This window comes from Crinia signifera, chromosome 9, assembly GCF_055691185.1.
Source record: "Crinia signifera chromosome 9, ASM5569118v1, whole genome shotgun sequence".
In the NCBI taxonomy this organism is placed as follows: Eukaryota; Metazoa; Chordata; class Amphibia; order Anura; family Myobatrachidae; genus Crinia; species Crinia signifera.
In genome coordinates this window covers 48,367,405-48,380,876 of record NC_139225.1, presented here as the reverse complement: position 1 = coordinate 48,380,876, position 13,472 = coordinate 48,367,405, and the positions used below count along the sequence as shown (strand labels likewise).

General features: G+C 45.7%; 1 protein-coding gene across 1 annotated transcript in view; it reads right to left on the bottom strand.

Annotated features, from left to right (window-relative positions):
* BTK (Bruton tyrosine kinase) overlaps positions 1 to 13,472 on the bottom strand; it is a 180,160-nt gene that overhangs the window by 83,924 nt on the left and 82,764 nt on the right. Inside the window, exon 8 of the mRNA XM_083159033.1 lies at positions 1,012 to 1,202. Within this exon, the coding sequence (XP_083015159.1) occupies positions 1,012 to 1,202 (191 nt within the window). The remainder of the gene's footprint in view (positions 1 to 1,011; positions 1,203 to 13,472) is intronic.

Below are 13,472 nucleotides of genomic sequence, written 5' to 3'. Positions count from 1 at the left end.
TTTGTATCTGTGTCTTTGAAAAAGGCATTAAATTGCCGAAACGTTAGAACTGCTAGCCCATGTGGTGTGCGGTTATTTCTGAGCTCTAACAAAACCTGTGAGTGCCGCTGACCGTATTTCGGTACAACCTGCTCTTATATATATATACCTATTTGGCATTGAGTGTGTGGGGTATATAAGGTATGTTATTCACTGTTATTGTATCCTGATGAAATTTCTGATAAAAGAAATGAAACGTTGACTACAGTTTGTGTCCATCTGAAAATTCTTTTACTACTGTCTGGAGTGCCACGCTGAAGCCTGCTATATATATATATATATATATACTGTATATATATATATATATATATATATATATATATATATATATATATATATATGCTGGCTTCTTGCTTTTCTTACATTTACCTTTATGTGGCCTGGGCACTCCAAAAGATGCTCATTTAAGTGTGCAGCTTGCTTTAAGTACATATATATATATATATATATATATATATATACATATTCACATATATATGTCATAAACACACACACGCAACTACGGTACATACATAGCACACATCACAGACACACACAGACACGATGTAATCCACACACCTCTTTTAAAATATAATAAAACACCATCATTTAATGCAAATAAACAATTTATATCTCCTCTCCCCCCCCCCCCCCCCCCCGGGCATGCAAGTCATACACACACCTTCATGGTGCTGACCCGGCCAGCTTCAAAGCCCCAAAACCCCTTGCACGCTACAGCTCCCCCTACTAGACAAGCAGCCAGGCAAAAAAAAAAATCAACCGGCTGCACCAATGGATCAGCATGCAGGGGGGTTTCCAGGTACTCTGACACCCCCCCCCCCCCTCTAGGGTTAATGGCACATACTTGATCAGGGTAGTCAGTGTCATCCTTAGCACATCTAAGGAAAGTATAGAATTCAGATAAGCCCCTTCTAAACTGTCTGTGGGGGGATAAATAGGTCCTATAACACATTTCAAAATATTTCATCTTACCCGTTTTTGTCTCTTGCTCTTAGCCAGGGCTGACCACTTCCCTCATCGAATAACAGATACTCTTCCCCTTTGTGTAATGGCAGGTCCTGTGCATTAATTGGTGTGAAATCATAGATTGCTACTACTTTGTAGGTTCCTAAAGAAGGTGCAAATTCTGTTGGAGCAGGTGGGAGTGGCTTTTCAGGCCTTTCCTGTTTAAAGACAAAAATGATGTTTTTTTAATTGTAGCCTCCAAATTAGTTATACCCAATTTCTGAGTTTCTGTGGAAATGTGAAAATTCAAAGGTTGAAATTAATACAAATCATTGTATTTATACATTCAAACAACTCAGACACATGAAAGATGATGCAGAAGTGAGTAACACACCACTTGGCATAGCCTATCTTCTCATTGAGCTTACCAAGAGCAGTGGGCTCACACATACTGTATGTTCCCCTCGCAGATCTGCTTCACACTATCGGGCCATGGGTATTTTAAAGTAGACCAAATAGTAAAGGAGTTTGCCATAATTGCAATCACATGCAGACAATATAACAATACCTAAAAAGCCTCCGAACTCTTCTACCTTTGTAACCATTACTACCCCAATTAGTGCCCCTTTATTTTTGGTTGCCCCTTCCCAGTGAGTCCATGCTCATGAGCACTGGCCTAACTCACGTCAATCCTACATATAAAACATTTTTACATAGATAAACACATCTACAATATCCAGACACCCGTTATCACCCCCCTATCCGAACGCGTTCACGAGCCTGTTTGGGTTTTCCGCCTTTCCGTTGCTTGCGAGATCCGACTGTTGGATCTCGCGAGATCCGGACACTGTCACTCTATAAGGACGGCTGGGTGGGCACCATGTTCACTCCAGTCTAGGAGATTGAACAGTGTGCACATCTGGCTGTCTTCCCTGGTGCCCGCCCGCGTGATCACTCTCCCGCCCCACTGTGCAACCTACGTGGTGTAGTAGTTTTAACTACTACACTGCTGAGTCTGACTGTTTTAGTGTTATGTAGGGGGTTATTCTAGTTCACTCTTTCTGACAAAATCCTTCTTAGATGGACAAAACCATGTGCACTGCAGGTGGGGCAGATGTAACATGTGCAGAGAGAGTTAGATTTGGGTGGAGTTTTACTTTAAAGTGAGAGCTATATTGCAATGTAAAAATAAAGCAGTCCGTATTTTCCCTGCACAGAAACAAAATAACTCACCCAAATAAAACTCTCTCTGCACACGTTACATCTGCCCCCCTGCAGTGCACATGGTTTTGTCCATCTAAGAAGGATTTTGTCAGAAAGAGTGAACTAGAATAAGGCCCGTAGTGTGGTGGTACACTGACAGAGCCTTTGCTGAATATTATATATTTATCCCTGTAATCTGTGCCTGTGCCTCATATAGATTGATTTACCTGTCCTCCAGGCCCTACCACTAACTAGTAACTTTGAACTACTAGGTGGCACATACACAGTCACTCAGTATACTGTACAGTACACTTCTTCTGTAGTCCAGTCCTGTGACTGTCTGTGACACTACTAGTACTAGTATAACAGTCTGTGCCTGTGACATTTTGTAGTAAATTTAACCTGTAATCTGTGCCTGTGCCTCATAGATTAATATTATATCCCTTTAAATTATTATTTTTTCTGTGTCTGCTGCTCTGCTGCTGTGTGACTGTTAGCTAGAACAGGGTACTACAAGTCTCACCTCACCTGTGTGCACACCAGTGCTGCAAAATAATGGGTGCTGCAAAATATTTTTGGGGGACAATAAGGGTTACTGACTTAAATTCCTTAATAATAATCCTTTTCAATTTTTCAGTGTCTGCTACTGTGTGACTGTTAGGTGGGACAGGGTACTACAATTCTCACCTCACTTGTGTGCACTCCGGTGTGCAAAATAATCGGTGATGCAAAATAATCAATCTAGTTTTTTGGGACAATAAGGGTTACTGACTTAAATTCCTTAATAATAATAATCCTTTACTGTTAGTTTTGTGCCTGCTGCTGTGTGACTAAGCTGGTACAGGCCAGGGTAGTACAAACACACCAAGTAAACGGCGCTAATGGACCACACTAATTAGTAATCAAAAAGATATAAATTTATTAAAAAATTATATATAATATACACAACAATACAATTTAAACAATACCACCGGCCGGTAGAGCTATTAAAAATGTGCACAATGATTTCTGGCCATAAAAAAGACAAGAAAGAAAGCTTCTCTTATTAGGCTGTGGTGTGTGACTTAGAATCAATGTTCCATTGCCATTATATCTAGGGTTGCCTAATTAGGCTGCAGCATACAATAAATCTGAGGCTTGGTTATTTTGAATCCTCTCAATAATTAGACAGTTGGCCTGAAGCGGGTCCCCAGCTGCTGGTCTTCCTGATTTTGCAGCTCCTTTCTGGGACTCACAGCTCCGGCAGGTATCTCCCCAGCTCACGTGGTTTTAGCTTGTTTGCGGAAGTAACAGTGACGCTCGATGATGCGTTTCCCCGCCTTCTGGTCAGCGGCTTCATCAGATAGTTTGTCACAATGCAGCTCCGTCTATTTGTACCTGCTCGCGCCGCCCATATGGGCGTGTATTTGGCTGTAATCAAATTCATTGCGCGGCAGCTCCGTATATTTCTAACCAAGCCTCGTTTTCACTTACATAATGACTGTTGGAAGGAACCAAGCCTCGTTATCATTTTAGTCACAGCAAACTTTACTTCTTTTGTGCGGCAACCAAGCCTCGTTATCATGCCTGGTCTCCATTTATATTTTCACTCATATACGTAGCTCCATTTTTTAATGCAAATTGGCAGTATCAGTTAGAGAATATACACATACGAAATAACAATACTAAGATTTGCCTAATCGCCATGTCTAGACAAATATAATAAAGAAAAAAGCATATGTACACATAAAATTACGTCATAATTCTGTTTCTAAAGCAGAGGGAGGGAGGGGAGGGGGGGAAATTAACAGGAGAGGTGGGAAAGAGAGGAGGTGGAAAAAATATATATTTGGAAAAAAATGGAGCTACGTATATGAGTGAAAATATAAATGGAGACCAGGCATGATAACGAGGCTTGGTTGCCGCACAAAAGAAGTAAAGTTTGCTGTGACTAAAATGATAACGAGGCTTGGTTCCTTCCAACAGTCATTATGTAAGTGAAAACGAGGCTTGGTTAGAAATATACGGAGCTGCCGCGCAATGAATTTGATTACAGCCAAATACACGCCCATATGGGCGGCGCGAGCAGGTACAAATAGACGGAGCTGCATTGTGACAAACTATCTGATGAAGCCGCTGACCAGAAGGCGGGGAAACGCATCATCGAGCGTCACTGTTACTTCCGCAAACAAGCTAAAACCACGTGAGCTGGGGAGATACCTGCCGGAGCTGTGAGTCCCAGAAAGGCTTGGTTAGAAATATACGGAGCTGCCGCGCAATGAATTTGATTACAGCCGAATACACGCCCATATGGGCGGCGCGAGCAGGTACAAATAGACGGAGCTGCATTGTGACAAACTATCTGATGAAGCCGCTGACCAGAAGGCGGGGAAACGCGTCATCGAGCGTCACTGTTACTTCCGCAAACAAGCTAAAACCACGTGAGCTGGGGAGATACCTGCCGGAGCTGTGAGTCCCAGAAAGGAGCTGCAAAATCGGGAAGACCAGCAGCTGGGGACCCGCTTCAGGCCAACGAACCCTCACCCACTAGTGGGCAACAAAGTGCTGCACTCGCTGAAAAGCCTAAGTATCATATTACTTTTTACTCAAATACGCTGCTTTGCTTGAATGAATGAGCACCTGCAGTTTTTTATATGGAGCAATTCTAAAGGCCGTTCTGCATTGAGCCTTATTGTGTGACTGACTAATACGCTTGCAGTTAACATCTACGCTTATCAATGTGTCTCAAAAGTTCTCTGGGACTGTCTAATTATTGAGAGGATTCCAAATAACCAAGCCTCAGATTTATTGTATGCTGCAGCCTAATTAGGCAACCCTAGATATAATGGCAATGGAACATTGATTCTAAGTCACACACCACAGCCTAATAAGAGAAGCTTTCTTTCTTGTCTTTTTTATGGCCAGAAATCATTGTGCACATTTTTAATAGCTCTACCGGCCGGTGGTATTGTTTAAATTGTATTGTTGTGTATATTATATATAATTTTTTAATACATTTATATCTTTTTGATTACTAATTAGTGTGGTCCATTAGCGCCGTTTACTTGGTGTGTATGTTTTTTGGATTCTGTGAGGGCTGAGTATCCCTCATAAACGGAAGCTGGGACCGTCACTAGTGCCCTGCGCTTGGTTATATCTATTTTATTGCAGGGTAGTACAAGTCTCAACTCACCTGTGTGTACACTGCACATCAGTGCTGCAAAATAATACATAATTCTTTTTTTTTTTTTACAATAATAATCCTCCAGTACTCCAGAAAGATAATGGAGATCCAAACTATGGAGGCTTCAATAGTACAAGAACCACTTCCTCCAAATGTGGAAGCTGCTGCCACTAGTCAAGACATAGAACATGATGATGAAATCCCATCAACGTCTTCTGCCAATGCCGATGCCCAATGTCATCGTCGAGGGCTTGTGAAATCCAAAAAGGCAAAGTTGAATACGTTTAAGAAAAAAATAAATGTAAATCCTTGGAGAAGAAACGTAAGCTTGCCAATATGCCATTCACCACTCTGCGTGGCAAGGAACGGCTAAGGGCCTGGCCTATGTTCTTGACTAGTGGTCCAGCTTCACATGGCGATCACAACCCTCCTCCTCATCCTCCTCTCCCCCCCCCTAGAAATGTAAAGAGAGTTAAGCTGTCAACAAAAAGACTGCAAACAACTCAGCCTTCTAAAGACACGGTGGGGGAAATTTACCAATATGAAAAACCTAGTTTTTCGTATTGGTATTTCCCCTACGGCTGCATACGACTGTTTTAGTCGTATGCAAAGTCGTGTTCCGGAGGGGAAATTACAAAGCAGTCATGTACGACTGCTTTGTAACCCTCCGATGGTGTAACAATTCGTATTAGCTGGCCATATATACGGCCGCTAATATGAATTTTTCTAGCAGTCTGCACGGATCAGTCAGATCCGTGCAGGCTGCAAGGTGTAAAAAAAAATAGAAAAATAAATATAAAAAAAAAAACCGGCGTGGGGTCCCCCCCACAGCCGAAACCAGCACCAGGCTGACAGAGCCTGGAGCCGGTAATTAAAAATCAGGGAACCCGACAAATAGGGGTTCCCCGATTTTTAACAACCAGCCCCAGGCTCCTGCTCTGGGGCTGGTTCCCAAAATACGGGGGACAAAATGACAAGGGGTCCCCCGTATTTTAAGAACCAGCCCCAGGCAAAACCAGCCAGCAGGGTAATGCCACAGCCGGGGGGAGACTTTTTATACAAGTCCCCCCAGCCAAAGCATTCATCCCTACCGACCAGTCAGCCTGGCCAGGGGCCCTGGGGGAGTGGGGACCCCCCCAATGAAGGGTTCCCCCCCTCCAGGACTTACCTGACAAGGCTGAAGCCTGGTACTGTCCCCGATGCCCCTGGGCGGTGGGCATCGGGCTGATTAAGTGTAAAAAAAAAGATTAAACTATTGTTTTTTACTGTGGCACTACAAGTGCCAGCAAGCCTCCCCAGCAAGCTGGGACTTGGAGAACCACAAGTCCCAGCCTGCTGGGCATTAAAGGGCCCGCTGGCACTTGTAGTTCCACAGTTAAAAAAATAGTACACAAAACACACTGACACACATTTTAAATAAAAGTTTAATACACACATCACAAACACACTGATACTTACCTATCTTGATCCCGTCGGTAGGTCTCTGGCTCCGGTGTCGGCGGCTCCGGTGTCGGCGGCTCCGGGTCGGCGGCTCCGAGGTCGGCGTCCTGTCTGAAGAAAATCCATGTTGGACCTGTGGAAGTAAATCCTACTCACCAGGTCCTCCATGGATGGTCTTCTGTCTTCTCTCTTCTTTTCCAGGACTTATCTTCTGTCTTCTGTCTTCTTTCTTTCTTCACGCTGCCGCCGGGACTTTCAGAGCTGGAGAGATGTTGCCTCCTCGACGTCTGGACTAAGAATGAATTCTAGCCAATCAGGAGCAGCCTAGTGGCCAATCAGAAGCCAGTAAAGTCGGCTCCTGATTGGCTAGAATTCATTCTTAGTCCAGACGTCGAGGAGGCAACATCTCTCCAGCTCTGAAAGTCCCGTGAGCTGCCGGCAGCGTAAAGAAAGAAGACAGAAGACAGATGACAGAAGATAAGTCCTGGAAAAGAAGAGAGAAGACAGAAGACCATCCATGGAGGACCTGGTGAGTAGGATTTACTTCCACAGGTCCAACATGGATTTTCTTCAGACAGGACGCCGACCTCGGAGCCGCCGACCCGGAGCCGCCGACACTGGAGCCGCCGACACCGGAGCCGCCGACACCGGAGCCAGAGACCTACCGACGGGATCAAGATAGGTAAGTATCAGTGTGTTTGTGATGTGTGTATTAAACTTTTATTTAAAATGTGTGTCAGTGTGTTTTGTGTACTATTTTTTTAACTGTGGAACTACAAGTGCCAGCGGGCCCATTAATGCCCAGCAGGCTGGGACTTGTGGTTCTCCAAGTCCCAGCTTGCTGGGGAGGCTTGCTCGCACTTGTAGTGCCACAGTAAAAAACAATAGTTTAATCTTTTTTTTTACACTTAATCAGCCCGATGCCCACCGCCCAGGGGCATTGGGGACAGTACCAGGCTTCAGCCTGGTCAGGTAAGTCCTGGAGGGGGGGGACCCCTTCATTGGGGGGGTCCCCACTCCCCCAGGGCCCCTGGCCAGGCTGACTGGTCGGTAGGGATGAATGCTTTGGCCGGGGGGACTTGTATAAAAAGTCTCCCCCCGGCTGTGGCATTACCCTGCTGGCTGGTTTTGCCTGGGGCTGGTTCTTAAAATACGGGGGACCCCTAGTCATTTTGTCCCCCATATTTTGGGAGCCAGCCCCAGAGCAGGAGCCTGGGGCTGGTTGTTAAAAATCGGGGAACCCCTATTTGTCGGGTTCCCTGATTTTTAATTACCGGCTCCAGGCTCTGTCAGCCTGGTGCTGGTTTCGGCTGTGGGGGGGACCCCACGCTGTTTTTTTTTTATTTATTTAATTTTTCTATTTTTTTACACCGAAGCCTGCACGGATCTGACTGATCCGTGCAGGCTTAAAGCAAATAGAACAGGAAAATGGTGTTCTATTTTTCTGTCGTATTTGCGTGGGTGTTTCACACCACTTAGCAGCCGTATTATCAGTACGGCTGCTTAGTACATCAGGAACCACCATTCTTTTGAATGGTGATTTCTGTCGTATCCTATCGATGGTGTAGGACATTCGTATTTGTAAATACAAATACGAATGTTCCATCTTTAGGACTACGAATTGTTGTATTTTTGGGATTGTAAATCCCGAAAATACAAATTCGTAAAAAAAAGGTGTATTTCTCCCTACGAATACACCTTTTTTCTACGAATCCATTTTGGTAAATGTCCCCCGGTATCACAAATCCCCAAGGAGAGTCCAAGGGTGTTGGTGTTTGCGAAGCCTGACCTTCCCATCACTGTATGGGAAGATGTGGCTCCTTCCACCATTTGCAGCACCCACAGCTGAAATGCAGAGATGAAACCCACAGCTCATATGCTGAAAGGATCACCCACAGTCCAGTTCCTGATTTTGAAGTTGTCAATGTTGTACACTAGCTGGCGCTGAGGAGGAAGTTGATGAGGAGGAGGATGCTGCTGATGGTGATGTGGTTTTCATAAATGAGGTGCAGTACCAGGCAAGACAGTTGTTGTCCATGGGATGCAAAAGGCCATCACCATGCCTGGGCAGAAGACCAAAAAATCCACCTCTTTGGTCTGGAATTATTTTTATCCAGATCCGGACAACAACTGTCTCGCCATATGTAGCTTATGTAAAGCTGGAATAAGCAGGGGTAGGGACGTTGGTCACCTAGGGACATCCTCGCTTATGCCTCACCTAAAGTTAGTTCATAAGTCACTGTTTAGTTCACAAACTGTGGCTAGGACTGTATTCAGTCTAGGGACAATTCCATCTTGCACCTTTTTTATTGCCATTATGTGCTTTTTGGGGCCTAGTTTTTCAAACAACCATCCTGTCTTCCGCTGCAGTGCCACTCCTAGATGAGCCACATGTTTGTTCCGCCCACTTGTGTGACTTACCATAGTTATCCAGCTACCTCGGTGCAACATTTTGCCCTAAAAACAATATTGTGAGGTGTTCAGAATACACTGGAAATTAGTGGAAATTAATGATATTGAGGTTAATAATAGTGTAGGACAGGGGTTCCCAATCTTTTTTGAACACGGCACCCTAGAGTATCAGAATTTTTTCACGGCACCCCTAGGCACCCCACCAAAACACTTGAATAAATATAACTGTCAGGTCCTCCGGCCGCCGCCGGTTCTGCAGAGCATTGCGCCGCATGCATTACTCACCTGCACGGGCGCTGTACTCCTGGCGGTGCTACACCCGTCACTCAGCGCTTCCCCGACTTGGTGTCACTGGCAGGGACGGCGGTAGGTCCTCTGGGGGTCCGGCTGTTCCCGTGGTCGGCTCCTGGGACAGGTGCCGCCATCTTGCTTGTGGCAGAAAGCAGAAGTAGCAGCAGCATTGGAGGATAGGCGGCCCAGCCTTTTATTCCTCCAGGCAGTGATGTCACAGGCCCAACCTTCAATCAGAGGTTATATCAGACCCTGCTCCCTTCTGCCTAATGCCACAAGCAAGATGGCGGCACCTGTCCCAGGAGCCGACCACGGGAACAACCGGACCCCCAGAGGACCTACCGCCGTCCCTGCCAGTGACACCAAGTCGGGGAAGCGCTGAGTGACGGGTGTAGCACCGCCAGGAGTACAGCGCCCGTGCAGGTGAGTAATGCATGCGGCGCAATGCTCTGCAGAACCGGCGGCGGCTGGAGGACCTGACAGTACCCCCTCTTTTATGAGTGGACACCGGACACTTCTTAGGATTATTTTTCCAAAACCTTTCAAGCAAACGAGGTGCATGAATATTGGAAGCATCGATCCACATTCTTTCTTCAGGACCGTATCCCTTCCAGTCCACTAGAAATTGTACCTTCCCCTGTTGTCGTCTAACATCCAATATTTGTTTTACTTCGAATTCTACATCCTGTTGTACTCGGATACCGGACCTTCCAGGTGGAGTTTTTCGAAACTGATTGAGAATTAAAGGTTTTAAGAGTGAAACATGAAATTAATTGGAGATTCATAAGGAAGATGGTAGCTTCAGCCGAACGGCTACAGGATTGATTATTTTTTGGATTACATAGGGTCCAATGTAGCGAGGAGCCAATTTCATGGATGGAACCTTGAGACGAATATGCCGAGTTGATAGCCAGACATGATCACCAACTTTATAAGGTGGAGCAGCACTTCTTCTCCGATCAGCACTGAGTTTGTACCTACTGGAGGCCTGTTGTAAGGCTTTTTGTACATTTTTCCAAATGTTTGCAAAAATTTTTACAGAAGATTGAACTGCAGGTAATTCATTACCAGGGAGTTTGGAAAAGTCTGGGACACGAGGGTTGATCCCATAAACAGTGAAGAAAGGAGTGGTTCGGCTGGAAGAGTGATAGGTGTTATTGTGAGCGAACTCTGCCCAGGGTAGGAGTTCAAGCCAAATGTCCTGTGAGGATGATAGGTAGAGTCGGAGGAACTTCTCCAAATCCTGATTAACTCTTTCAGTCTGACCGTTGGTCTGAGGGTGGTAGGCTGTAGAGAATTTTAATTTAATTTGGAAGACGGAACAAAGAGACCTCCAGAATCGGGCTACAAACTGGACACCCCGGTCAGATATGATTTCAAGTGGTAAGCCATGTAAACGAAAGATCTGGGTTATGAAAAGGTGTGCCAAAGTTGGTGCACTGGGAAGTCCCTTCAAAGGGATGGAGTGGGCCTTTTTGGAAAAACGGTCGATGACCACCCATATAGTATTGTAGCCATTAGAGGGAGGTAGATCCGTAATGAAATCCATGGCTATATGGGTCCATGGTTTCGCAGGAACTGGAAGGGGTAGAAGTTTCCCTACAGAGGGTTGGCGTGAGGTTTTATGTCGGGCACACACTGGACATGAAGATACGAAGTCCTGCACATCGGTTCTTATCGTTGACCACCAATATTTCCTTTGGAGGAATTCTAAGGTTTTTCTTGCACCAGGATGCCCGGAAAACTTAGAGTAGTGGGCCCAATGGAGTAATTTCTTTTGGAGGGAAGGCCCTACATAAGTCTTGCCTCTTGGAATATTGACTATTCTTGTAGCCGCGAAGACAGAGGAATCCAGAATAGGATATGGCTGTCTCTCCTCAGCATCAGGAGAACAAGAGCGGGATAAGGCATCTGCTTTAGTGTTCTGGGAACCCGGACGAAAGGAAAGCTTAAAGTTGAAGCGGGTGAAGAACATCGCCCACCTCGCCAGTCGTGGGTTAAGGCATCGGGCGTTTCGGAGATAGATCAAGTTTTTATGGGCCGTGTAGATCTGGATGGGAAACTGAGCTCCTTCGTCGAGGAGGTATCGCCACTCCTCAAGTGCTAACTTGATCGCCAGAAGTTCCTGTTCCCCGATTGCGTAATTTTTTTCAGCGGGTAAAAACCTTCGGGAGAAAAAACCACATGGATGTGTGGACCCATCTTCATATTTTTGAGACAGAATGGCTCCTACAGCCTCAGAGGAAGCGTCCACTTCCAAAATAAAAGGTCTTGCAAGATCTGGCTGGTGGAGAACAGGAGCAGAGATGAAGGCCTGTTTCAACTGTTGGAAAGCGAATAGTGCCTGAGCAGACCAAACAGCCGGATTGGCTGCCTTCCGAGTTAGAGCGGTGATGGGTGCAACGATGGTGGAGAAACCCCGGATAAATTTCCGATAGTAGTTGGCGAATCCTAAGAATCGCTGCACTGCTCGTAGAGTAGTGGGCTGAGTCCAGTTTAGAATCGCCTGAACCTTCTCTGGATCCATTTGTAGGCCTTGACCAGAAATTATGTATCCCAGAAAGGGTACGGAGGCTTGCTCAAAAATGCATTTTTCAAGTTTACAATATAGGTGATTATTTCGAAGTCGTTGAAGAACCTCCTTCACTTGTGACCGATGGGACTCTAAATCTTTGGAGAATATGAGGATGTCGTCCAAATATACTACAATGGACAGATACAGTAGGTCCCTAAAGATTTCATTCACAAAATTCTGAAAGACTGCGGGGGCATTGCTGAGGCCGAACGGCATGACCAAATATTCGTAATGGCCGTCCCTGGTGTTAAAGGCCGTTTTCCACTCGTCCCCCTCTCTGATACGAATGAGATTGTAAGCCCCTCTTAAGTCTAATTTGGAAAAGACAACCGCTCCCTTAATGCGATCAAAGAGTTCCGGAATCAGGGGCAATGGGTATTTATTTTTTATTGTTATATCATTCAGACCTCGGTAGTCTATGCAGGGTCTTAGGGTTCCATCTTTCTTCTTGACGAAGAAGAACCCCGCTCCGGCCGGGGACGAAGAAGGACGGATGAATCCCTTCTGTAGATTCTCGGAGATGTAGTCACTCATTGCTTGGGTTTCAGGGATGGATAGGGGATATATCCGACCACGTGGAGGCATCCCTCCTGGAACCAGATCAATGGGACAGTCCCACTCGCGATGGGGAGGCAGGATATTAGCTGCTTGTTTGTTAAAAACATCAGCAAAGGACTGATAGGGAGCAGGAATTCGACTCTTCTTATCGGAGGAAACTGACTGTAGAGGTACCACTTTCATTAAACAACCTTGAGAGCAAGATGGACCCCAGGTTACAATTTGCATAGCTGACCAGTCAATCTGTGGATTATGTTTCTGAAGCCATGGCAGACCCAAAACCAAAGGAAAAGTGGTTTGAGGGATAATAAAAAATTCTATACTCTCTCGATGGAGTGCCCCTATACCCAGTGACAGCGGTGTCGTACAAGACTCAATTAACCCGTTCGGGATGTAACTCCCATCAATTGCAGTCAGACGTAGTGGATTTTCAATTGCTTTAATGGGTAAAGAATGTAATTCAACAAAATTGGCAGAAATAAAGTTCCCGGCAGCTCTGGAGTCCAGAAGGGCTTGGATCATCAACGTCTGACCTGCGAAAGAAAGTTGCACTTCAATGACGGAATCGGGCATTGTGGAGGAGGTAGAGAGTTGGCCCAATCTTACCTCTTTCTCTTTGCCCTGGGTTACTCGACTGGTGCGAAGGGTACATTGAGACACTTGATGACCGGCCTGTCCGCAGTACAAACAAAGTCTCTCTTGGAAACGACGCTGTCGCTCTTGGGGAGTGAGTCGAGCCCGATTTATCTGCATAGGCTCGTCGACTGTTGCGGGTGAGGAGACCTGAAGTAGTGGTGGAGGAGTGCTCCTGTAACGATCCCCTCGAGATCTCTCCGTCTGACGCTC